Source organism: Elgaria multicarinata, chromosome 22 (genome assembly GCF_023053635.1).
Source record: "Elgaria multicarinata webbii isolate HBS135686 ecotype San Diego chromosome 22, rElgMul1.1.pri, whole genome shotgun sequence".
Lineage (NCBI taxonomy): Eukaryota > Metazoa > Chordata > Lepidosauria > Squamata > Anguidae > Elgaria > Elgaria multicarinata.
Genome location: NC_086192.1, coordinates 7,308,916 through 7,334,205, shown reverse-complemented (window position 1 = coordinate 7,334,205; position 25,290 = coordinate 7,308,916). Strand labels below are relative to the sequence as shown.

At 44.5% G+C, this 25,290-nt stretch overlaps 1 protein-coding gene across 3 annotated transcripts in view; it reads right to left on the bottom strand.

Annotated features, from left to right (window-relative positions):
- The window catches only part of HNF1B (HNF1 homeobox B), a 66,685-nt gene extending 42,625 nt beyond the window's left edge, over positions 1-24,060 (bottom strand). For all 3 annotated transcript variants that reach the window (XM_063146826.1, XM_063146825.1, XM_063146827.1), the window contains exons 1-2: positions 23,681-24,060; positions 4,495-4,694 (exon numbers count right to left, since the gene is read on the bottom strand). In XM_063146826.1, the coding sequence (XP_063002896.1) occupies positions 4,495-4,694; positions 23,681-24,060 (580 nt within the window). The remainder of the gene's footprint in view (positions 1-4,494; positions 4,695-23,680) is intronic.
- Positions 24,061-25,290: the final 1,230 nt, after the last annotated feature.

The following is a 25,290-nucleotide window of genomic DNA, read 5'->3' as shown; positions in this document are numbered from 1 at the left end:
GCTGGACAACCATCTGTCAGGGAAACTTTAAGGTGGATTCCTGCATTGAGCAGGGGGTGGACTCGATGGCCTTATAGGCCCCTTCCAACTCTACTATTCTATGGTTCTAATTAGTTAAACTACAATGAGCAGTCAGATTAACTATTAGTTTAACACCCACAAAACCTATAGTGTCCAAGTTCGGACATCACATAACAATCCCCAATTGGCTTGATTGGTGGTTTAATATTCAAAATGGCCGTGGCAAGCACCTAGCACGTGCCACAGCAAATTATGGGTTAATTAATTAACCCACGATTTGCTGCTGTTACATGCAAACAGCCCCATTAATTGAAAGCTACAGCTAACTATGAATACACAGTGCTCTGGGCAACGTTTTTAAAAGGGAATAATGAAACTAGAGTGAATCATACAAAAAACCCAAACCCAGAGGGAAATTTAGGTGGGAAGCTTTTGTACAATAGGTAACATGGTCGATTAGGGGGCTGGGAACCCCGTCCTCCCCAAGTCAGGCCTGAATTTGAACTGTCAGCCTACAGTTGTCTCTTTCCCCCCGCCCCTCCTCAGTAGGCCTCAAAAGCAATTAAGAAATTCAACAGGTGAAGCTTTTCATGTATGGAGATGGGGAAAACCATCACCTGCTATATGTCTGCCTTTCATGCAGCTGTTAAAGGCCGAGAGGTTTCGCCAGTTTTATACGTGCAGCAGTGGTGAAGCTTTGATCTACTCCAGATCCATTAATCAAAACAGTGATAATTGTACCGTGCGACACCTCCTGGTATCTTGCATTCTGCTGAAACCCCCGTACCATTAAAAAAAAGAGTCAACAAGTTAATCTTTGGATGTGCCAGACTGCAGCCAGCTAATTGGATCACTCCGTCCTAATGACATTGTTCCCCCAAGAAGAGCTGGCTGCCTTTGACACAATAGCCTATTTAACGTTAGTCAGATCTCTGGAGACAAAAGAGGAAGGTATTTCTTCTTGGAGAAGAAAGTATAATTCCTTCTATTCCCTCAAAGAAAAAAAAAGGGGGGTTGCAGAAACCCGGCTGTCCAGATGGTAGATGGTAGAATTTAGTTCCCTGATCAACAGGTTAGGGATGTAGCCCTTTGCCCAGTAATAGAGCACTGAGATACCTTTGGCCAAGACTTTGAGAATCACAACCACTCAACGTGGACCAGACCTGCATAGGCAGATCAAGGATCTCATTTTGTATATGTGCAGTGACTTTTTAACGAGTCCAAGTAGCCTCTGGAGAAGGAGTTCATCTCCAAAAGATTGGGCAGCCGGGCACAATCAGGCACTTTCGTGTGGGATAAAAACGTAAAGAAGACATTCTTGCTTGAGCATGTACAAAGTGGTTTCACTCCAATATTGAAGCGGCCATTCCAGCAGGATGTGGCAGAGGGACAGTCAGAGGTCTATTCCATTGGCTCTGCTGAGACACCAGCTGCCTTTGGCTCCCTTCAGCTGTCAACTAGCAGTAGCCATTCCATCTGACTGCTGCAGAGGGTGAGCAGGGCAGCAAACCATTCCATCACCTTTGCTGAGACAACCTGCTTTTGGCTTCTCTTCTCCCTCAACTGTCACTAAACAATAGCCATTCCCTTCAGCTACCTGAACTGTTTCCATCCCAGCTGATGTTATAAGAATTGTAACTTTAAGAACTGGTCCCTGAGCTTGCTTCCCCCTCCTTCATCCCTCCTCCTCCCTTTTACCTGCATGCCATGTCTTTTAGATTGTAAGACCACAGTCAGGGACTGTCAAACTACTGATTTTTGTAAGCTGCTCTGGACCCTCTTTGGTTAAATAAATAAATAATGTACATGTAGTGTGGGTGCACAAACACACATCTGTATATGTGTAAGCCTGTTCCATATGGTTTATTTGTTTAAAATGTTAGATCTCGCTTTGTCACCCCAATGAAGTGTCATACGACAACAAATCGTCAGGTCTGCGTCACTCTGTAGCATGACCAAGTGAGAAGCCAAGTGTCAACGTGTTGATGCAGAAATGGGGATGTCGCGACAGGAACCAGGCTTGTGTCTCAATGGTTGAAGTCACTGGGTGGGAGCAGGATTACACCCTGCCCCACTGGTGTCCTCCAAAAACACCCCCTTTTTATGCTCATATAAACAAAGCATTGCTGTCACACCCACAAAGGCAGGGGGAAGGAAAGCACCGAACTGGAGAGATGCTACATGATAAGAGCAAAACTTAAGCTCCAACCCCGGCTCTAGACAGAGATGGGCAACTTATTTCAGTCTACAACTTCCATTAGCCCTACCAGCATAGCCAATGGTGAGAGACAACAGACACAGCTGTCTAGCAACTTCCAGTGGGGCCACAAGTTGCCCAAGGGGCTGTCTTCACAGCAACGAGTTGACAATGAAACCCCGCGATTTTCCTCTCCCGGGCTGGCGTTGGGTAATCCTGACACTGAGAAGGGAGTTTCCAGCAGCCATCTGGGTACCGGGGCCAACCCACCCGCTTCCTGATGGAAGGCGATCAACTGCTGCTCGCCTTCCACCAGGGACTGCCCCCGGATTTGGAAGAGCTGTACTGAACTCGCTCCCATTGAAAAAGTCAACCTAAATCCCCGACTTTTTCAATGTGCAGCTTCGCAGGAAAGCCCCAGAGTGGAGTGGGGCTGCAAAGCTGCGTCTGTGTCATAAAACCGACATAGCACCAATCTACAGCCAACGCTGGGCTTTCCCCGCGTATAGACAGCCCCCAAGTCACTGTGTAGCAGTTCTCAATGATGGAGCCCACATAGCAGATGCATTGCACAGTTACGCTCCGTGTGTGCATCACACATACACACGGGACCCTCCCCTCCCTTCCACACACAACAAGGATGAGCATTTTGCTAGCATATGTGTATAAGGACTTGCCAGGTCATGATTGCTAGGTCAGAATAGAATCATAGAATAGTAGAGTTGGAAGGGGCCTATAAGGCCATCAAGTCCAACCACCCACTCAATGCAGGAATCCACCCTAAAGTATCCCTGACAGATGGTTGTCCAGCTGCTTCTTGAAGGCCTCTAATGTGAGAGAGCCCATGACTTCCCTAGGTAACTGGTTCCATTGTTGTACTGCTCTAATAGTCAGGAAGTTTTCCCTGCTGTCCAGCCGGAATCTGGCTTCCTGTCACTTGAGCCCGTTATTCCGTGTCCTGCACTCTGGGAGGATTGAGAAGAGATCCTGGCCCTCCTCTGTGTGACAACCTTTTAAGCATTTGAAGAGCGCTATCATGTCTCTCCTCAAACTTCTCTTCTCCAGGCTAAACATGCCCAGTTGTCTCAGTCTCTCTTCATAGGGCTTTGTTTCCAGATCATCCTGGTTGCCATCACCTGGAACATTGGTGGGTGCTAAGGTGGCCATGTGTCTTCTTTTACAGAGGACAGTCCTCTATCTGAAAGGCTGATAGAGGACTCTCCTTTATTTAAAGGCATCCTCTGTTCAAGAGATCACCCAGTCCAATTCCAGCTTAAAGCTATAGAGCCATCAGAACTGTTGCCCATCCAGAGTTAATACCTGAGGAGGCCACAGTCTTCCACATTACGGTGAGATTTACTGTATTTCTATTTGAATTATAATTATTTCTCAATTTGCATCTATACCAAAAATGAGCGTATGCAAATTGGTGTCCTCTTTTGGCCTCTTTGTTTTGGCAATGAACTTCCTCTTTTTTTGGTGATTCATACATAGCCACCCTATGAGTATTCAATGATTGGAGCACATTTATAATTACATTTATTTTATTATTACATTATATCCCGCCTTTTTTCCTCCAAGGAACCCAAGGCAGTTTACATAGGCCCTCCTACTTTGCATTTTATCTGCACAATGACCCTGTAAGGTAGGTTAGGCTGAGAGTCAGTGATGGGCCCAGGGTCACCCAGTGAGCTTGACAGCCGAGTCGGGACTAGAACCCAGATCTCCAGAGTTCCAGTCCATCACTAACCACTACACCACACTGATCAAAGATCGGACAAACGTGCTAGGGTGGAAGCTGAAACATTGAGCCCAAAATAAATGTTTTAAAATACTCTGTTGTTAGTCTTTATTTTTTGTCTTTCTTATATATTTTATCTCAAGACTGACTGCATCAATAGTGGATCCAGAGTCTTCTTGCTGCTTTGCTCTGGTGCCACTTTACACCAACCTTTCTCTCTCTCTCTCTCTCTCGCGCTATAATTTTGTTTGAGGTCTCACGGAGTTGACATGATCGGTGAACAACAGAAAAATCCACACAGGCTTGACATGATGGGTGAACAAGCGATGAAAGCACACACGTCAACACAAACAGTGATTATTTTTTTGTGAACAGCCCCGGCAGCTTCGGTACAAAAATACACTACAAAAATTGTGCTGTAGCTTCGGTACAGTACAAAAATATAAGAAGTGACATGAGATGAAAATCGGAACACGCAGCCTGTCAAATTACATAAAGGCACACATACAACAGTGTCACAAAAGACGATACTTACGCCTGAGTATCTCCCTCTGCTTCCGGACGTACCACGTATAGAGAGCTTCCCGTTTCTGGGTTTTCATGGGGGTCCCCTTGTTGAGATGCTGGGAGAGGTGGGATTGATTGAGTCCAGTGACATCCACCACCTCTCTCTGGGGGATGTTGTGCTGTTGCATGTAACCCTTGATCATCTTCGCAGCCCGCCATGGGTCCTCGCTAAAGCGCCCGGGGGGGGGGGGGAGAGAGTTAACATCAAGTCAATGGAAGTTTCCGGAAAAAGCCTGCTTTAGAGCCAAATTATATATTATGCTACTCATGTAGTTGAGGCTTGTCTTTTTTTTTAAACTCTAGTGTAAGCATGTGAGGTCCCAATTTGGATTGGGACCACGGTGCTCTGGGAGGGGAGGGTTAAACCTCCCCACCATTTCATTTTTTTCATGAAATTTCCTCCTAAGGCCAAAGGAGACTTCACACACACACACTTTGGTTAACCCCTACCCCCCATTAGGGGAAAATATAAATTTGGAGAGAAATTATTTGACTTTACCTCACAACTGAACCTGACTGGGAGCCATAATGGATGGACACAGGTATAGGTCAGGATTAGCAATTCTCTCTCCCCCCTCAAGAGAGAATTGCTAATCCTGACCTATACCTGTGTCCATCCATTATGGCTCCCAGTCAGGTTCAGTTGTGAGGTAAATTAGGGTGACCCTGTGAAAAGGAGGACCGGGCTCCTGTATCTTTAACAGTTGCTTAGAAAAGGGAATTTCAGCAGGTGTCATTTGTATATGCGGAGAACCTGGTGAAATTCCCTCTTTATCACAACAGTTAAAGGTGCAGGAGCTATATAGAGTGACCAGATTTAAAAGCGGGCAGGGCACCTGCAGCTTTAATTGTTGTGATGAAGAGGAAACTTCACCAGGTTCTCCATATATACAACTGACACCTGCTGAAATTCCCTTTTCGGTACAACTGTTAAAGATACAGGAGCCCTGTCCTCCATTTCATATGGTCACCCTAGGTAAATTCAAATAATTTAAATTCAAATTGGAAACAGAGTAAATTCAAATTAGAAACAGGGAGGGAAATACGTTCACCCCATCAAGGAGAAAATATAAATTTGGAGGGAAATTATTTGAATTTACCTCACAACTGAACCTGACTGGAGCCATGAGGGATGGACACAGGTATAGGTCAGGATTAGCAATTCCCAGGCTCATGTCATCAAAGCCACCTCCCCACTCCAAAAAATCCCAAAACAAGCAAAGTTATTTGCATTTTAACTTTTATGAAATTAATCATACTGCTATACTGGTAAATTCTAGGTACACATGACCAGCTACTACAAAAAATTGACCCCAAGGCTGGCTCAAATTTCACCTCAAGTGTAGCCATTTTTGCTCTTCTATGCAGTACTGCCCTCCGTCGTGAGGTAAATGTCAAGGCCCCCTATTTTTGTGGGAAGATTGTGCCCCTTTCAGAAGTTTCTACCCATTGGCTGTGCTTGGGCCATACATGTGCCAAATTTTAGTCTCTAGGTCATGTGGAAGTAGTCTAACATTTTGATACCCAGAGATAAGGGGGGATGTATCTTTTGTATCAGGGCGAGGAACCTTTTCCACCCAAGGACCGCATTTCCTCCAGGAAAAGACATCGGCGGCCATATATCAAGCGCCAAGTTGCCCTCAGGGGACGACGTCAGGGCCACACACTGAGGGCCAAATTGCCTCCAAGGAAAGACGCCAAGGGCCACATACCAACAGTGGATGGAGCCACATCTATGTACCCCATGGTTGTCCACTCTATTATGGGCCTGTCGTTATGTTAAAGAGGCCTGACTGTATCTAATCCGCCCATCTTTTGTCACCGCACAACTACACACGTTCCCACCACCAGCCACAAAAATCTCCTGCTAACATCAACAAAAATCTGTTAGTCATTTACGGTGTCACAAGATCCCGTGTTGTTTTCGTTGCAACAGACCAACATGGATCCCATTCTGGAATTAGTCACAAATCAATTGTTTTATTTAGGGGTGGGTGGGAGAGAGAACAAGTGAGGCCTTCACCTCTGAACAGAAAGCAAGGGCCAATAGTGCATTCAGCTGGCGTATACGCAATTTAGAGTGGTGACTTTTTTAGGGGGGAAAAAAGTTTGTGATTGTTGCATTCTTTGTGTACCCAGAGTTCCTGGATCAAAGTCGGACAGTTGCTGAGTCACAGAAGCGCACGACCGCTGCATGTACCCGGTCACGAAAACAGGCTGTCCTTCTCTGACATATGCTGCTGTTGAGTGGAAATTACCCAATCCTCAACGGCTTGGGACTGTAGTTCTGGGGGAGTTTCGTCACCGGGTTTACCTGCCCTCTTCTCCCACCCTTCAACTTTTCCTGACAAGAGCAGGTAAATACAACTCGACAACATCCTCCCCGGAAAAATGCCAAGAATTTATTCCCGTGGATTATAAAAAAAACCTGGTTCTCTCCGGCATAAAACAAGCTATCTAATCTGTAACTCTCTGTGCACACACACAAAAGAGGATTCTGCCAAGTACAGCCTTCGCTCTTCCTCTTCAGAGGTGTACCCGCATTCAGTGTAGGTAGGGGTGGGTGAGGATTACACTGAGTTCCATTTTTGATCAGATTTTACCAATGTGTGCAAATGTCTTAAGAACAGGACACAAAACACTTGAATTAAAAAAAATGAATATGGAAAAAAGCAAAACACAGAGATTTGTCATCAGGGCCGGACCAAGACATTTTGCTGTCTGAAGCAGAGCAGCAAATGATGCTCCCACCCTCACATAGTATCCAAAACCATCCTTCACTTTGAGGGTGCACAGCTGATTATTTTTATAAACTGAAAAATAGAGATCAGCTGTGCATCCTCAAAGTAAAGGATAAAAGCTCCCTCCATAAATGCACAGGAGTGAATTAAGGCAGAATCAGAGAGGCGTGCGTGTTTGTGTGTTTGGGGGTGGTGGTGTTTGAGGGGAGTTTTTTTAAAAAAAAATCTTTAAAAAAACAAAAAAACAAGGGATGAACTGATCTGCTTCAAACTTGGCATGCCTCAAACCCTACTAAAGAGCTATCATGGTGCCAAGATCCATCTCTTTATCTTTAAAAATGACGGAGACATAAGCATTTTTGTTAATTCCCATAGGTGGGGTGGGGTTGGAGCAGCGAGAGTCCATTCAACCGACTCAGCACAAGCCCATTCATTCAACACAGTGTGCTGGAGAATGAGAACCACCCCACCCTTCTCTTTCGTCAGGAAGACCTCCAAGCACACGCCCCCCAACAAAAGACATAGCATGTGAAGGAAATAATCCAGACTTTCCCCTCTCTAGGAAAATACAAAAAAATGGAGGGGAAGAGGTGGGGTGACTGCAGGGCAGGACATTTGAAATTCCCTCATCACACCAGTTAAAGCTGCAGGTGCCCTGCCCTCTTTTAAATCCTGTCACTCTAGTATAGCTCCTGCAGCTTTAACTGGTGTGATGAAGAGGGAATTTCACCAGGTTCTCCATACATACAAATGACACCTGCTGAAATCCCCTTTTCTAAACAACTATTCAAGATACAGGAGCCTTGTCCTCCTTTTCATATGGTCACTCTAGACTTTTCTATGTTCCTGTAGAAGTGACAGACTTGCCGTCTCTGCCTCAAGGCAATTTTCCAGGCCCACCACTCTCCTTGCAAAGTAAGCCTGGAAACGGAAACTGCTTAAAGGCACACCCGATAAATAGTTTTGTGATGGTAATTTAGGGATGGTCTTTGCAGACAGAGGTTGCAATCCTATTTCCATTCACCTGGGAGCAATGCCCATTGAATGTATTGAATTTCCGTTGTGTTAATATTTGCAGAATTGCCCTGAAAAGGAATGCGCTAAGGATTCATGATGGGATTAAGTCAGTCTGTGCCCAGTACTGTAGAAAAAATGCTCTGGTTGTACTGGTGAATGAAGTAATGGCTGTTCTGAAAATATAAAGCTGAACTAACACTAAATGGAACACAGTTTTATGATACCTGTTGAACAATTATTCTACCTACAGGTAGAGTGGAATTCTCAAACATAGCTGCAGCAGCCCCATCACCATAGATAGATAGATAGATAGATATTATTTATTACATTTATATACTGCCCAATAGCTGTAGCTCTTTGGGCAGTTCACCACAAACAAAACCATAAAATACAAGACAATAAAATACAAATGTTAAAGTTTAAAACGACAGTCTGAAAATAAAAATAACAACCAAAGAGAAGCTAGCAGCAGCACAAAGATTTTTCTTTTTCCTTTCCCTGTTATTTGTAGTTTTTTTGATATTCTTTTTGTCATGACCTTTGGCATTGAACAATAAATGTGCAATGAACGATTTGGAGCTCTCTCTCTCTGGAAGCGTTCCATAAGGAACAGAGGGATTTCCAGAGATGTTGTGGGGAAGGGGGTTAATTCAGAGTCCTGTCAGGCAGGGATGGGGGGTGGGCAGATTTACAGCGAAATTTAAAAGGCTGCTATTGAGGAAGGTCTGCTCCACGCTACCTCCATCCCTTACCCCACAATGCATTTTAATTTTTTTGTGCATGGATATGTTTCTATAACTCATGATAACGTCAGCGATGTCATCAACAATACAGATTTTGGAGGCCTTCGTGGCACTGTGTCTAGCTCTGGCTGCCATACTTGGAGAAAGATGTATAGACATATTGGAATGAGTTCAGAGGACAGCAGTGATGATGGTCAGGAATATGGAAAACTAGTCTCATGGGGAACAGCTGAAGGAACATGGTATGTTTAGCTGCAGATGAAAAGAGCAAAGTGGGAGACATGATTGCTCTCCCCAAATACTCAATGGGCTCTCAGATAGAAGGGTGCAAAGACAGGAGGGTAGATTTCGGTTGAAGAGTAGGAGAAACTGTTCTTGACAGTAAGAGCAGGCCGACAATAAAACTCATGACCTAGAGCAAACACTACTGGGCCAGGGCTGGCCTAAAACTTTTGGCTGCCTGAGGCCAAGGACAAGATGGCGTCCTTCTTCCCATTCCATGTACAAAAGCTAATGGGACAGGAAGTTGGATCCATCTTTGACACTGGTAATAGGGCAGCATCTTCTACTACCCCTGAAGGCAGGGAACTAGCTTAGGAGCCACAGGGCAGACTGAGTTGCTCACAGCTCTGTCCTCCAACACCTTGCTGCTGCCTCCCGGGATGACTGCTTCACTCTGCTTAATGGTAGGGCCGGCCCTGTGCCGCGCAGCCATCTGTTGGGCGATGCTGTACCTCTGGATGTCCTCTGTTGTGCAGACAATTGACCAAGATGCCCTACAATCCCCCTTTCCGATCCTACGATTCTACACATAGGCTTGTTGAGCTGTTTTTAACCATAGCAACAGTAGAGTAATGTCTTCCCTAGAACCAAGTCAACGTCGTAACATCTGAGCAATCTTTCGAGATGGCCCAGAAGCCTCCTTACTTTGTGACGCCCGAGTTTTTGCCCTAAGAAAGGCATCACACAACCACTCCTTCTGGATTTTGTTTTCCTCAGCAACCAACATGGCTAACCTGGACTTTTGAGAGCAAAATTCACTTGCGGCACAGAATGGCGAGGTGGCCAGGCAGACAGCCATTCTGGGGCAGTGTTTCCCCAAGATGGTGCCCACCTGGTGTGTTGGACTGCAATTCCCATCACCCTCCAGCCAGCATGCCCATTAGAGTTGCAGACCAACACACCTGGAGAGCACCAGTTGGGGGAAAAGGTGGTCTTGGAGAAAGTGGCCCAAAACATTGTTTGTGCTAGGGTGACCATATGGAAAAGAGGGCAGGGCTCCTGTATCTTTAACAGCTGTATAGAAAAGGGATTTTCAGCAGGTGCCATTTTGTATGCATGCAGCACCTGGTGAAATCCCCTCTTCATCACCACAGTTAAAGCTGCAGGAGTCCTGCCTAGCATGACCAGATACAAAAGAGGGCAGCTCCTGCAGATTTAACTGTGGTGATGAAGAGGGGATTTCACTAGGTGCTGCATGCAAACAAATGACACCTGCTGAAAATCTTTTTTCTATGCACTGTTAAAGATAAGAACATAAGAAGTCCCATGCTGGATCAGACCAAGAGTCCATCTAGTCCAGCACTCTGTTCACACAGTGGCCAACCAGCTGTCAACCGGGGACCAATAAAGCAGGACCTGGTACAACAGCACCCTCCCATCCATGTTCCCCAGCAACTGGTGTACACAGGCTTACTACCTCAGTTACTGGAAGTAGTACACAGCCATCAGGACCGGTAGCCATTGATCGCCTTCTCCTCCAGGAATTTATCTGACCCCCTTTTCAAGCCATCACTACATCTTGTGGTAGCGAGTTCCGTAATTTAACTCTGCGTTGTGTGAAGACGTCCTTCCTTTTCTCTGTCTTGAATCTCCCACCCATCAGCTTCATGGGATTGACCCCATTAGGTTCTAGTATCTTGAGAGAGGGAGAAAAATGTCTCCCTATCCACAGGAGCCCTGTCCTCCTTTCCATATGGTCACCCTGTGCCAAAACGGTGTCTCCTCCTGATAAACCGAGTTTTCTTGGCGCGCTGAAATAGATTTTGTCCTCCACGGCCAGGCCTGCTGTGGGTGTAACCCAAGTGATTTCCTAATTCCTACCCACTCCGACTCCTTCTCCTACTCGTACAAAGGCCCCTTTTAAAGCAAACATGGAGCTCTCCGCAAAAGCCTCGTCAAGGCCGTGGGCTTGAAGTCTGTTTGCACAGGAGGGGAACTTTGCTCCGAAAACACCGGCTCTGGGAAAGCTAAGGCCTTCTGGGGCCTCTGAGACTCTCCCCAACACGCAAAACCTCACCAGGTTGCGCCCGGAACGGATCGAGAGACTAAGGGCAGCGCCTGTTTGTTTATTTATGTTTTTAATGGTTTTTCATTTTTGCAAACCACTCAGAGAGCCTCAGCTATGGGTTGGTATAAAAGTGTAATAAATGAAATGAAATGTATTTATTTGTTCATGGGACTTAAATAAAGGGGGAGGGGGGAACTAGGGCGGCTATTTATGAATGGCCCCCAAAGAGGACATGCCTCACCGAAAAAGGGGAGAAAAGGGGACACCGATTTGCATTCAGTTTGCAGGTGCTCGTTTATATGTATAGGCACAAAGTTAGAATTTAGTATTACAACTGAAATAGAAATACAGTTCATCTCGCCATCGTGTGTCGTGGCCAGGTTACCTGTGTGTGCGTATTTGGCCTGCTGTCCAGGTTCTAACTATGGACAAGAAATCGTTTTGTGGCTCTTTAGCTTTAGACCAGCATCGGACAGGACAGCCTTTTGAACAGAAGACATCTCCAAATAGAGGGTTGCCCTCTGTGAAAAAAAGGACTCAAGGCCACCCTAACTGAAACAGCCCAATGAAGACTGAGCATGCTCAGTGATCACTGAACCCCGAGTGCCTGTTGGAAGGCACACACAAAAACAGGCGTCAGAATGGGGAGGGGGGGAATGAAATGTATCCTGGATAAGGGTTTGGCTGGTTGGCTGGCACGCTGAAAAGAAGCACACCACGCTGCAACGTTTTGTTGCAGCGCCCACTTGTTCTGCTTTATCGTCTGTTTCCTTTCCTCTTCCTTCTCTTTCCTCACTTATTTCCTTTTTAATGAACAGCCCAGCCCAATCTTCCCCAACCTGGTGACTGCCCGATGCGTTGGAATACAACGTCCATCATCCTCAGCTCACTCAAGAAGTGGACACATGGAGGATCCCTCCGTTCAAAACCTGGAACTGGCATTGCCGGGGGAGTTGGGCCAGGTGATCTTTGAGGTCTCTTACAACTTTATCTTTCTGTGCCAGGGGTCAATTCAGAGCGATCTGTCTCTTCCTTGGCAGCCTGTTGCATCATGGGAAGAAAAAGGGAGAGAGGGAAAAGTGGGTGGCAGAAAAAGAGAGAGAGAGAGAGAGAGAAGGAGAGACTCTGAAAGATAAAATGAGTGATCCAGCCATTTTTAGCTCTGGTCCTGCTCAGAGCTGGTTTCCGACCCATTCGCTGCTGACCTGCAGCCCTAGACAAATTACCCCTGTGGGAATGCGGCCCCTGACACACACACAAAAAGGACGGCTACTCCTGTTGTATGACTATGGCACCATTTGGCGTTTACCTCCTTGCCCTAAAGGCCCAAGGATGGCATCTTTGGATCGTCAGCAAATCCGCCAGCATTTTCTTTGCTGTATCATTACGCACCGAAGATTTGACATTATTCTTTTTATATTTTTGCCCTCTGCTTTATGAGCCATGAGAACACACCATTCCGTGGGTCATAAGAGCCGACATTACATCCCCCCACCTCCGTTGTCCTGGCAAAAGAAGCAGCTCACAGGCTCAGTAGCACCAGGCGGCTGTAGTATGGCCTCTCCAGCCCAATCCAGTTCACGACCAGTCTGCCCACATGACCGGCTGTGGAAAATCACCTACTCTCCCCAGACAGAAGGCAGAAAGGCAAATAAACAAACAGATGATCAAGAAATTACAAAAGGATGTGGGAAAGGGATCTGTAATCAGAGATTCCACCCCTCCCCAAACTTTTCAAACTGATATCATTATTCCTCAATAGTGTATCTGTATCTTTGGTTATTATGTGGTTCAAAAAAGAAAAAGAAAAGAAGTAATCAGAACAAATGACTGAAAATATAAGAATCTTGGGGTGGGGTGGGGTTGAACACCCGCCCCCATTCAGGTATCTTTTGGATACCTGAAAATTGCAGGTATCCAAAAGAAGGACTTTGAATCTAATCTCACACCTCAAAGTTTCTTTCCAGACCCATACCTACTGAAAGTTTCTCCCTGCAATCAGAGGAGGAGAATAAAGGAGGTGAAATTTTACTTGAAATTTTACTATCCGGCATATCAAGGGCTCCTTAGTTTAGTTGTTTTATTGGCTTGTGGTGTTTCTGTTGGTTATTCTTTTTAGCTGTTTAAAGTGCTTTTAGATTTTTGCATGCCTTTGAGTTTTGCTGCAAGGCACGTTGAGTATTTTCTGAGAAAGGCACCTAAGAATTGAAGATGGGAGGAGGAGGAGGAAAAGAAGGGTTTCCTCGCTGTTTCAATGACTGAATAATTCCTGACCCCTTGAGTCAATTTCATCTGTAACTGCTGTAAACTGTTCAAGGGAAATGTATCAGGCATTTGATAGCATCCAACTCTGTGTCCTCTTTGGGGGGGGATTTATTCCCCCTCCCCTTTTGCCCACATTAAGTGGGTATCCCTACCCTTCTTTAATAGCATTCTGCAAGTTTTCAACCTTTAAATTGGGCCATATTAGTACGACATTTCCTTCTGCTCATTGATACAGATAGTGCTGCTTCTGTATAAATAGTGCTGCTCGTATAAACATCTCTAAAAACGGGGTGTGTCTTAGAATCGCGGGTGCATTTATTATTTCTTAGAATCAAAGCTTTTTTTCTGTTGGCGGTACTGAAATTAGTGTGCGTCTTACAATCGATGGCGTCTTAGAATCGAAGAAATACAGTAATAACATTCTCATTATATGGGCATGACAATGATAAAGGCCCATTTTTAAAATATTTTCCTTCTGTTCATCCACAGAATCCACGCCTCACTCCGTGGCATTCATATGAGGGTCGCCCAGGATTATGGATGATTATGAACATGGATGATTCCAGCTCTGTGTCACAGGTTAAAGCCCACTTGTTTCATTATGGGTAAATCAAACTGTTTATATGGCATGCTGTGATTCTCAAGCGATGATAGAGAAAGACGTTACACCCAAGTATAGAAAGGAGCATTCATATTAAACGTTAGGGAGGAAAACTTTGCATCTATATGAGCCGTTTGGCAAAGAACAGCCAGTTGAGGGAAATTAGGGAATCTCCTTCCTTGAACTTTTCAAAGGAACAGTTTAGCTTAGCTCCAGTTCAGCATTTAGGACATGATCTCGGTTTTGGGTAAAGAGCTCCTTATGCAACTCTTGCAAACTCATCTTCCTGCGAGGTGTTCACACCCTTCTTCAATCAATGGTCATGCTGGCTGGGGATGATGGGAGTTGCAGTTCAACACATCTGCAGGGCACCAGGTCAGGGAAGGCTGGCTTGCACAAACATAGGGTGACCATATGGAAAGGAGGACAAGGCTCCTGTATCTTTAACATTTATACAGAAAAGGGAATTTCAGCAGGTGTCATTTGTATGCATGTAGCGCCTGGTGAAATCCCCTCTTCATCACCACAGTTAAAGCTGCAGGAGCCCTGCCCTCTTTTGTATCTGGTCACGCTAGGCAGGGGTCCTGCAGCTTTAACTGCTGTGATGAAGAGGGTATTTCACCAGGTGCTGCATGCATACAAGTGATACCTGCTGAAATTCTCTTTTCTATACAACAGTTAAAGATACAGGAGCCCAGTCCTCCTTTCCATAGAGTCACCCTACAGGCAGTTAACACCTGCTGGGAGTTGTAGGCTTTTTTTCTGTCTAAACAAGCATGGGATAACGCCCTTAGTTATTTAATTTTTAAAAATGCCTTGTGAGGGCATGGCCCTAAAAGGCAGTTTATTTTGCTTTCTAGGACCAACCCCTCACAAAGCTATTTTAAAAAAATGAATGAATGGAAGTTTTGCCTTGTAGCGGGCAGCAGGGTTTTTTCTTCTTGATGGATAAGGAAGATAAGGAAACCTCTTAAGCCAATGGGTGGTCAACCTGCAGCCATTGAGCCTAATTTCATGTGGCTTTGGGCCAAATTTCAAAAGCCCCCTGCAACTGTTAAAGATACAGGAGCCCTGTCCTCCTTTCCATAGGGTCAGCCTAAACGAACATACATGATTTCTCTAGGCTATTACTGCCCGCCTACTTAGAAGCACATCCGGGATCATCCAGGGATGCCTTTCAGGCCTGCCAATTGGATTGTTACAGATATAACCCTTCTAAAGCAATAGGCTATTGGGCGGTATAAAAATGTAATAAATAAATAAATAAATAAATAAATAAACTTTTGAGACAGCTTCCAGTCATCAAGAGCGGAGTAATCAACTGTGGATTAGAAAGGGGGAATTCGCCGCCTGTAGGACCCACACTTTCTACAGAACACAGCTGTGGGTTCTCTTGATGCAATTTTGCACCCAGTAGGTTCACAGAAGTCAACCTGTCACCCACAAACCTGTGTGCGAAAGCATCTGTGGAGATCACAGCCAGGTTTTCCATACAGATAGGATGTATTGAGGTTTTTGGTTTTTTTAAGGGGGATTTCATGATCTCATTCTCAGTGGTATAAGGGAAGGGGGAATGCAGGAGAATTGGAATGGTCTCATTCCCAGCAGGATAATAGAGGAAAGGATGTAGGTGAGTACATCTCCAGTTAGAGCAGGACCGATGACACAATTTGCCAGTCATTGACAGCCCCGCCTGGTCTGGCAAGTGAATGAGGTGATAACGATGCCTTCAAGCTTAGTTTAGCATAGATGAAGACAGAGAATGAAGGAAACAATCAAATAAAAGAGCAGACTTCTTTCCTTTTCCCGGAATCATAGAATAGTAGAGTTGGAAGGGGCCTATAAGGCCATGGAGTCCAACCCCCTGCTCAATGCAGGAATCCACCTCCTTGATGGAGATTCTCCTTTATGCTCACAGCTTAAACGCCAACATTTATTTTCAAGATTGTTTGCTTGCCTGATTAAAAACTGGCCTCTCAGATGGCTACCGATCTTTTCTTAAAGCTCAATGCATTTACAAATTGCCGTTTAGGGAGTCAAAAGTGAGCGTTGCCAAGTTCAGTGGCGCTTACTCCAAGGTAATGATGCACAGCATTACACCCATGGCCCAGTAAATGTGAGATCATATTAGAGGCTTTTGTGTGTTTATTTGGGATGTAAGTGTTGAAGATGAAGTTTTAAACTGGATTGTTAGCTCCTTTGAATATAAGTAACAGAAAAGCAGGATATAAACCCTAACCCTGGATGAAGGTCATAAAGTGCATTTTCAAAACCACTTCATTCAGATGGTTTAATTACCCTAATTTTATTTATTTATTTATTACAGGTCTATACTGAAGCTCTCTGGGCGGTTCACAACAATTAACTAGATGTATTGTTCGTAGCACTTTTTAACACGCACGCACCGCTTGATTCACACCCAGAAATTTATTTATTTTTAAAAAGGTGAGTTGGGCGTCCTCACTGTTACAGCTAATGGCAGATGTGGGGATGTTAATGATTGTGAGCTCAGAATTAGTTAAGACTAGCATACAGGCTGTTTTGTTGGGTCATACCAAAGGTCAATCTGGTCTCTAGCCCAGCTAAATGCCTCCAGGGTCTGGAGGAGAAGGCTCTCAATTGCTACTAGTCCTCATGGCTATATGCTACCTCCAGTATCCAAGGCAGTAAGCCTATGCAAAGCAGATGTTGGGGAACATGGGTGGGAGGGTACCATTGCACTCATGTTCTGCTTATGGGTTTCCCGTGGGCAGCTGGTTGGCCACTCTGTGAACAGAATGGAGGCTAGATGGACCCTTGGCCTGATTCAGCAGGGCTGTTTTTATGTTCTTTTGCTCTTATGCCTACTCGTCAGAGCCAAAAGGTAACATATTCATTCATCCCCTTTCGTTCGCCTCCACTGCCTGGTTTTGAGAGATCTCCTCTAGCTGCTGTGGCAAACAGCTATATCTTATCTACCTTCTCATGCAAGACAGAAAGGACTGCTCCATTTAGCTGTGGGGGAAGGCCAACAGTGCAATGGTAGAGCCCCTGATTTGCATGCACAAGGCCCCAGGTTCAATTCCCGGCAGCTCCAGGTAGACCTGAAAAAATGCCTGCCTGAAATCCTAGAAAGCCAGTGACTATAAACCAGCAGCAGGCCATTTATGGCCCTCCAGACATGTTTTGCCCTACAACTCCCATGATCCATCACCATTGGCCCTGATGGCTAGGACTGATGGGAGTTGTACCATCTAGAGTTACCATCTAGCGGGAGGGTGTTGTTGCACTGTGTCCTACTTTGTCAATCCCTTGTCAACAGCTGGTTGGCCACTGTGTGAACAGAGTGCTGGACTAGATGGACCCTCGGTCTGATCCAGCAGGGCTCTTCTTAGGTTCTTACATTAATAGCCCCTTGTAAGGGCTTTTAACAACATCCACAGTAGGGCCTTAGCTCGATTAGGCCAACCAAAGCATGACAAACTAGCGAGCAACCTTTCAAGTTCTCCAGAACTAGATGTTAAACTAAGCAGGGGCAAGGCAGGGAGGGAAAATACTACATCCAGCCTGAAGAAAAGTTCTGGAGAACTCAAAAGCTGGCACAATATTTTGCGACATTTTGGATGGCCCGATAGAGCCAGTGTGGTGTAGTGATTTGAGTGCTGGACTGGGACGCAAGAGATCCGGGTTCTAGAAACTCTAGTCGCCACTCGGCCCTGAAGCTCGCTGGCTGATTGTGGGCCAGTCCCTGGCTCTGAGACTAACCTACCTCACAGGGCTGTTATGAGGATAAAATGAGAAGGAGGAAGACCATGTTAACCACCTTGGTCTTCTTGCAAGAGGAAAAATGGTGGGATATAAATATAATTAAATAAATAAATAATAAAGATATTGCCCTATTATGGAGGTTGCAATTTTACTTAGGGGCCAAAGGATGTTAACCAACTCCTCTATTATCAGATTCTGCAGTTCCTCTCTGAGTCATGTTCCCTCCTCTCCGGGATTGACAATCCGGAGACAAGAAGGGGGTGGGTTCGAATTCTGCGGGATAAACATATCTTACAAACATTCAGAATAAGAACAAATTGGTTGCCAGACGGCGCAGTCTCTTCTGCCCTGGAATAAGAGGTTGCCGCCCCAGCCACGCAAGGCCAAGACAATATTTGAGAACAACTACAAAGCTCCTGTTTATTTATATAGGGCCATGTTCTGAAAAAAGTGGAAAGTATCTCCGTTTAAGGTTTCCTTTTTTCCTTCTTAACCAACCAACATCCTGCAACACACACAAATCTAGGACTTGATTTACAACTGCACCAATGAATAACCCTCCTCTTCCCCCCCCTTTTTAAATCACAAGCTCTTGTGTATCTTTCTGTTGATGATTTATAGAAATAAATTAATAACAGCCCAAGTCCCACGTGCTGGAAGTTTATATGGTGTGGTATCTTCCACGCCATCAGTTTCGGGTCAGATACACAAGAGACAGGTTAACCTAAACATAAGAACTGCTTTCTTGTATCAGGCAAAGGTCTATCTAGAATCTCACACATTCTGCTTCTGACAGCTATGGTTTTGGACAATCTCCCTGCAAAGTAGGGCTTCCGCTGTTGTTCATCTTCAGCAGTTGCTGTTCAAAGCTATACTGCCCATAAATTTGGAAGTTCCATGTATTTATACTGTTCAACATATTCCATAATAACCCAGTATTCCATAACAAGCCAATACAATCTTTGCAAACCACCCAGAGAGCTTCGGCTATGGAGCGATATATAAATGTAATAAATAAATAATAATAACATAGGGCCAACTTCCTCGTGCCTTTGATTACACATTTCCAGAGACAAAATAATACTTTTGTGCCCCCAAATAGGTGAGAGTGGCTGCATCCCTGATGGTATTTACACAGGCAGTGAAAAAGTGTTATTCTGCCTATGTTTTAATGGGTTTAAATATATAACTGATTAAAAAAAAAATCTCTGCTCTTCTTGATTTTAATTTTTGAATTTTTTGTTATTTAAGAACTGGTGCCAAGAATTGGTTTCCCCCCTCCCCTCGAAATCCCTTTTCCCTTTTTGAATCCTGTCTTTTAGATTTTAAACCTGTGGGCAGGGACCGTGTTGTTTTCATTGACTATGTATGCCATTCTGGGAATGTTTTTTTTTTTAACTAAAGAGGGGAATAAAATTGCTTGGAATGAATCAATAATGACATTTGGTTTGTTTTTGTTTTTTCATGGGAAATGTATTAGAATCCCCTGTTAGAGCCCCACAAAAATGGTAAATAAATATGTCTGAGAACAGAAGCTGCTCTTAGTTTTGAGGGACATGCTCTCTGCCTATGTTCAGAAGTACTCTTTAATAGGTTTTTTTTTTGGCAATGTTCATGCTTTGTATCTTATTTTATTTTTCCTACAATTAAATAACTGCATACTTGGTGTGTGCGAGGTGTTTAAAGGCATACAAATATAAATGGGGAAAAGGGTTGGAGAGAGAAAACTTCAAAACCCTGATGTTAATGTAGAGTAAGTCAAAATAAAATGAGGTAGCATTGGGGCATTTTAAAAGAAAAACTGTCAATAAACACTGATTGATTTACTATCCTTTGCATAAGGCATTCAAACCAGGTTCCTGATAAACTCCTTTCAGCACGTACAACTTTGAAATGCAGCCACTGGATATATCTCCAACAGTCTACTTACTCTCAGGTAAGTGTTGAAATAGCTGACAGGTCAGAAGCGCCCCCCCCCCCCATATCAAATTAACCTAGGCTGCAAACTTTTGCACATTTACCTGGGAGTAAATCCCATGGAACTCAGTGGGATTTTGAGGAAGCACGCAGAGAATTGCACTGTTTAATGCTGTATGTTAAACCAGAATTTCGGGTGTTGGGTTTAATATGACAATCAACCCACCTACACACCTACCTGGGGGTAAGTTGCTTTTAAGCAGACACGCATAGGGTTGGGCTGTTAACTGGGTTGGCGTGTGGATGGAGACTGCCAGGCGCCTTTATGAGTAAAGGTCATTAAAATCAACCAGGATGTAAATAAGATTAGAATCCACCAAAGTGGCTATAAAAAAATAAAATAAAGCGCTTTATACTGCAAGGCCTATGCGTGACTACTCAGAAGCCCAACTTCATTCAAGGGGAGCTTACTCCCAGGTATATGCGGATTACTTACTCTCAGGTAAGCGCCTATCTAATTGGAATACTTATTCCCAGGTAAATGCGTATCTAATGGGATTATTTTATTCCCTGGTAAACGCCTATCTAATGGGATTACTTAAATAGATTACTTACTCCCAAGGAATTTACATCAATCAGGCAGACATTTTTGGAACGTACTTTACTGCAGCGTCATCGAAATCAATGGGTTTTGCCTTCCGCTTCTCCCCACCCCCGAAATCAAGGAGAAGAGCTGTCCCGATCCTGCATGTCTGCACAGAAGTAAGACCCACTTTGTTCAGCGGGAGTCAACCGGATTGGAGCCTGTCAGTGTCCCGATCTTAACCACTTTTATTTGGGAACTCAGCCCTTTGGAACTCGGTTAGGGAACTGAACACTTACTCTGGAGTAAACCCAATTGAACTCATGGAGATCGACTGAAGAATAAAAAGAGGTTTAGGATCGGCCCCGGTAACAGTGCCCTTAGAATTCAGACTGCAATACAACCCCTGCGATTTTATGCATGTCTGCTCAGAAAAAAATTCCAAGAGTTCAAGGTGATCTACTTCCAGGTAAGTGAGTATAGAACTGAACCTTCAGCCACGTTTCCCCTCAATTCGAAGTAAATCCCACTAAATCGCATTCAGCAAAACCGGGAAGAAAATCGGTTTTCCTTCGAATCGATGGGCTTCTTAAAAAAAACCCAAAAAAACCCTTTATCTTCCAATTAAAGGTTTGATTTTTCAAAGGGTGGGAAAGGAATAAAGGAGTTATAGCCATATTTGCTTGTCCTTCCTAACCCAGAAGTTCTTTCTAATCAGATACATTCCATCGTCAGGACCAATCCAGAATTATATACATATAAAATTTACAAAGTTACCTTTCGAATGAAAACCATTTCGAACTGCTTGCTCTCTTAGGCTGAGCTGCAAAATCAACTTAAACCAGGAATAAATTCCCAGCTCCTCTTTAAATCGAGGGGGTAGGTTAATAAATAGCAGAGTTTATTTAGTTGATATTTTGCTAAAGGAAAAAAAAAGCCCGTAAACTACGAGGGATAATTAGTAACCAACTTGTCAAAGTCTTTCAGCTTTCAGTTGGAAGACATTCATATATATGGATAAACGTAACTAAAAAAACACAGTATTTCAAAGCCGGGAACGAAAAGGAGATGAAAGTAGTGAAGTTCCTTATTAGACAAAAGGGGGTTTGGAGGGGAAAAGAGGCCAAAAAAACCAAAAACAAAAATCTTACTAGGAAGTGAAAGGGTTTCCAAGGGTTTCCTTGGAGTTAATTATTATTAGATTTCCTTTTCATCAAACTGACGCCTCCCTTAGCCTGTCTCTGAGACTGGATATATTTATTAGTATTTGTATTCATATTCGTTTTCATATTTTTCAAAGAAGATCGCTGATGGTTTCTTGGTGGATGATGGAGATAATAATAATAATTAATAAGTAATATAATGAGAGGAGGAGGAGAGGAGAATCTTATGTATTCGTTAATACAGAAATTAGAGAATTCTAGAATCAGTTGGAATCCTAAAATGTGGCGACTTACAGACACGCAGGTTTTGTAAACGTCTGAAGGCAGGGAGGTTATACCCCTCCCCCTGTGAACAGCCAAGGGCACCTCAGCCTGGTCGCCCACATTCAGGGGTGTGCTGTGTGTGATGCCCTGTGAACAGTGGTGGAAAACCGTGCCAATTTCAAAATCCACTTGGGCGTTTTCTGCGTTTACTTACACACTCAGAATTTCCACATTTTTGGAGATTCATAAAGCCTCCCTACCCACCAAAATTGGGACCTTTAGCTGTAACACGTAATATTATATGTGTCCGTATATGAGTGGGTAATATATACCCTCCCTGTATACAATATATTATATCAATTTTTCACTATTCACACAAAGACATATTTAATCAATCAGATCTGAATAAATATTTCTCACTTCATTTCGCTCAAATCATTCCCCCCCCTAGTTGTTCCTTAACTTCTTTTCGTTTTGGGGGGAGGGGGTTCACCTTGGATAATGTTTAATATCTTTTTGACGACAGGGCCAGAGGAGAAGAGATTTTACACAGAGTCAAGAAACGCAAGGTTTCAAACAAAACAGTAATTTGAATTTGCTCCTTTGGATTCTTTTCACCCTTCTTGATTCCAGAAAGCAATCTTATGTCTGCTTACTCAGAAATGTCTCAACTCCCCAGGTATGTAGGGGGAAAAATCGTAGGGTTGGTATTAAATTCGACAAAACGATTTTTTAACTTAAATTTTCTACACATACTCCTTCAAGAGGAAAGAACACCGCCTTTAGTCGTATTTGCCTTCCTAAAAAAAAAATTGTGAACCGCCCAGAGAGCTTTGGCTGTGGAGCGGTATATAAATGTAATAAATAAATAAATAAAAATACGCAATTATCCTGGCATTCATGTTATTTTGAGTAGTTTTTTCCTTGTTTTATTTTTCCGCCCTGTTTTCAACATGTGTGTGTTAGAGGGAAGGATTTCATTAGGAAGTCATGGAAAGAGGCACGTTTTACATCTCTAGGAGTTGCAGTCCTAAAAAGACACTTATCAGGAGCAATCCCTGTTAAAATATCCTGAGACTTATGTGTGAGTCAACACCTTCCGCAGGATCGGTTCAAAAAGGGTCCAAAGAACCCATGAAAGGGATCCCTATTAGCTTTACGCACGCGACTCTGAGGTGCCCACGTTAGCATACTTCCATTTTTGGAGGTGAATTTAATTTAATTCCATACGTGTCAATGGGGTGGCATTTTTTAATTTTTAAATGGACATCCGTTCCCAACGGTGTGCTAAAAATCGAGTGAAACTTAAAAAAGAATTGACAACCGTTCCCAACGGTGTGCTAAAAGTCGGGTGTTGAAACTCACGTGGCTCGATTTGGTTCCATATCAAGAGGCGAAATGTTGGGCAGAAGGAATAACAACAAAGTTGTGTAATCTCACGCGCCCGCACACACAATCGATTGATGTTGTTGTCATTGTTTCGATGGAAAGAGGCGAAATAATGGGGGAAGTTTGGGAATAGCCTATTATTATTATTATTATTAACTATTCAATGCAGCGTCATTTGGAAGGGGGGGTCACTTTATAGGTGCGCTTTTGTCAAGGCGAAGGCGCGGAGGGAGGCGAAAACAAACCTTTCGCAACGTTCTATCCGAGTTCGAACGCTCCATCCCTTTCATCCGAACGCTCCATCCCTTTCATCCGAACGTTCCATCCGAACGTTCCATCCCTTTCATCCGAACGTTCCATTTCTCCGAACCTTGCGCGCGCAACGCTGGGCCTTTCTCTCTGTGCCTCCCAAGCGCAGGGGTTTCTGTTCTTACCTGATCATCCTGGCCACTTCGGCCCTTTGCTCCGCTGCCTCCTCGGTGTTGAGCGCCTGCAGCTCCCGGATGATCTGCGGAGTGTCAAAGTCGTCCCCATCGTCCGATCCTTCGTCCCCGGACAGTTTGCATTTGCTGTGCCCGTTGGTGAGGGTGTGGAAGACCGGCTTGCTGTCCGCCTCGATCCCCGCGCCCCCGCCTCCGCCGGGGGACAGCTGCAAGTTCTCCAGCTTGACCCCGTAGCCCCCGCTGGCCGCGGTGGTGCTCCCGGAGGCGGGCATCAGTTCCTCCAGGGCTTGGATCAGGGCCTCTTTAGTCACTCCCGAGAGGAGCAGGGCGTCAAGGAGTTCTTGTTGCAAAGCGCTCAGTTTGGACACCATTTTAGAACAGGAGGGAGTGGGGGGTGAGGGTGAGGGTGGGGGGGAAGGAGAGGGAAGGGGGGAGGGGAGAAAGAAAAGGGGAAAAAAGTCCCCCCCAAAAAATCGCCCTTCCACAATCCACCTCCGTTGGCTTGTAAGCCCCCAAAACTCCAAGCTGACACCTGTTCTGTCTCGGGATCCCTGCAGAATAATCTCCTCTGAGGATGTCTCGGCGGGCCTCTACTCCAATTTGATGATCTCCATTAGGCAATATAAGATATGCAAATGAAGTGGGCCGGCGGGGGCATTCTTGCAAGATGCAGATGATGGGCAGGGAGTGAAGAGGGGAGAAAAAGAAGAGAGAAGCGGCGGCAGGGATTCTCTCTCCGCCTGGCTTCGCGTGGAATTGCCTACTACGCTTCGCACATGCCTTATAATAAGAGAGAATCCGAGGGCTCGCCAAATCTCCCCCCACCTTTCACTGTACTTTGAACCTGTTTAGGCAGCGAGGGGGAGCGAAAGGTTGGCGAGGGGAGGGGAGGGGCGGAGCGCGCGTGTGTGGGCGGGGGGGGGGAGAGCCAGTAAGAATGATTGGAGAACCTCTCCTTTTGGACACTTTTGGGGTGGGGGGCGGGGAGAGTTTTAATCTGGAAACCAAAGAGAAGAATTAAATCCATCAGCATTCCCTCCTTCGTGAGCTAAAGGTTGGTGAAAGAAACGCTAAACCGAGCTGGGCATGGAGGATTGAGCCCCCACCTCACCGATTAAAACATCACTTTTTAAAAGATCAAAAAGTGGAAGGAGGGTGGCTGGATCCGATTTTTTGCCACGGGCGCTACGCGCTGACAATTTTCGGCGATTGTTTAAAGGAGAGAGTTGGTCAATTTCACTTTCTCTGTTGATCCATAAACTGCTATTTCTGTCGTTCTCTGTCTCTGTATCTCTCCGAATTTCTTTTGCGTCCAAGCTTCATTAGGAAAAGCAAGACCATCCGGATAGAACTTTTTTCCTTCCCTCTTTTTCCTTTTTTTTAAATACTTCTTGTCATTTCATTCTTTTCCACCGTTCCAATTTCCCCAGGTTCTTTAAAGAGAAATTCGTCTACTAGAACCAAGTTTGAAAACAGTAACACAAACCAAGCCCTGAAAACTTTAGATGTATAGATTTTTAAAGTTCAGATTTGGATTTGGTATATCAAGTAAGTATTTATTATTTCGTTGGGAGCATGCTAATGCATTAAGAAAAAAAATA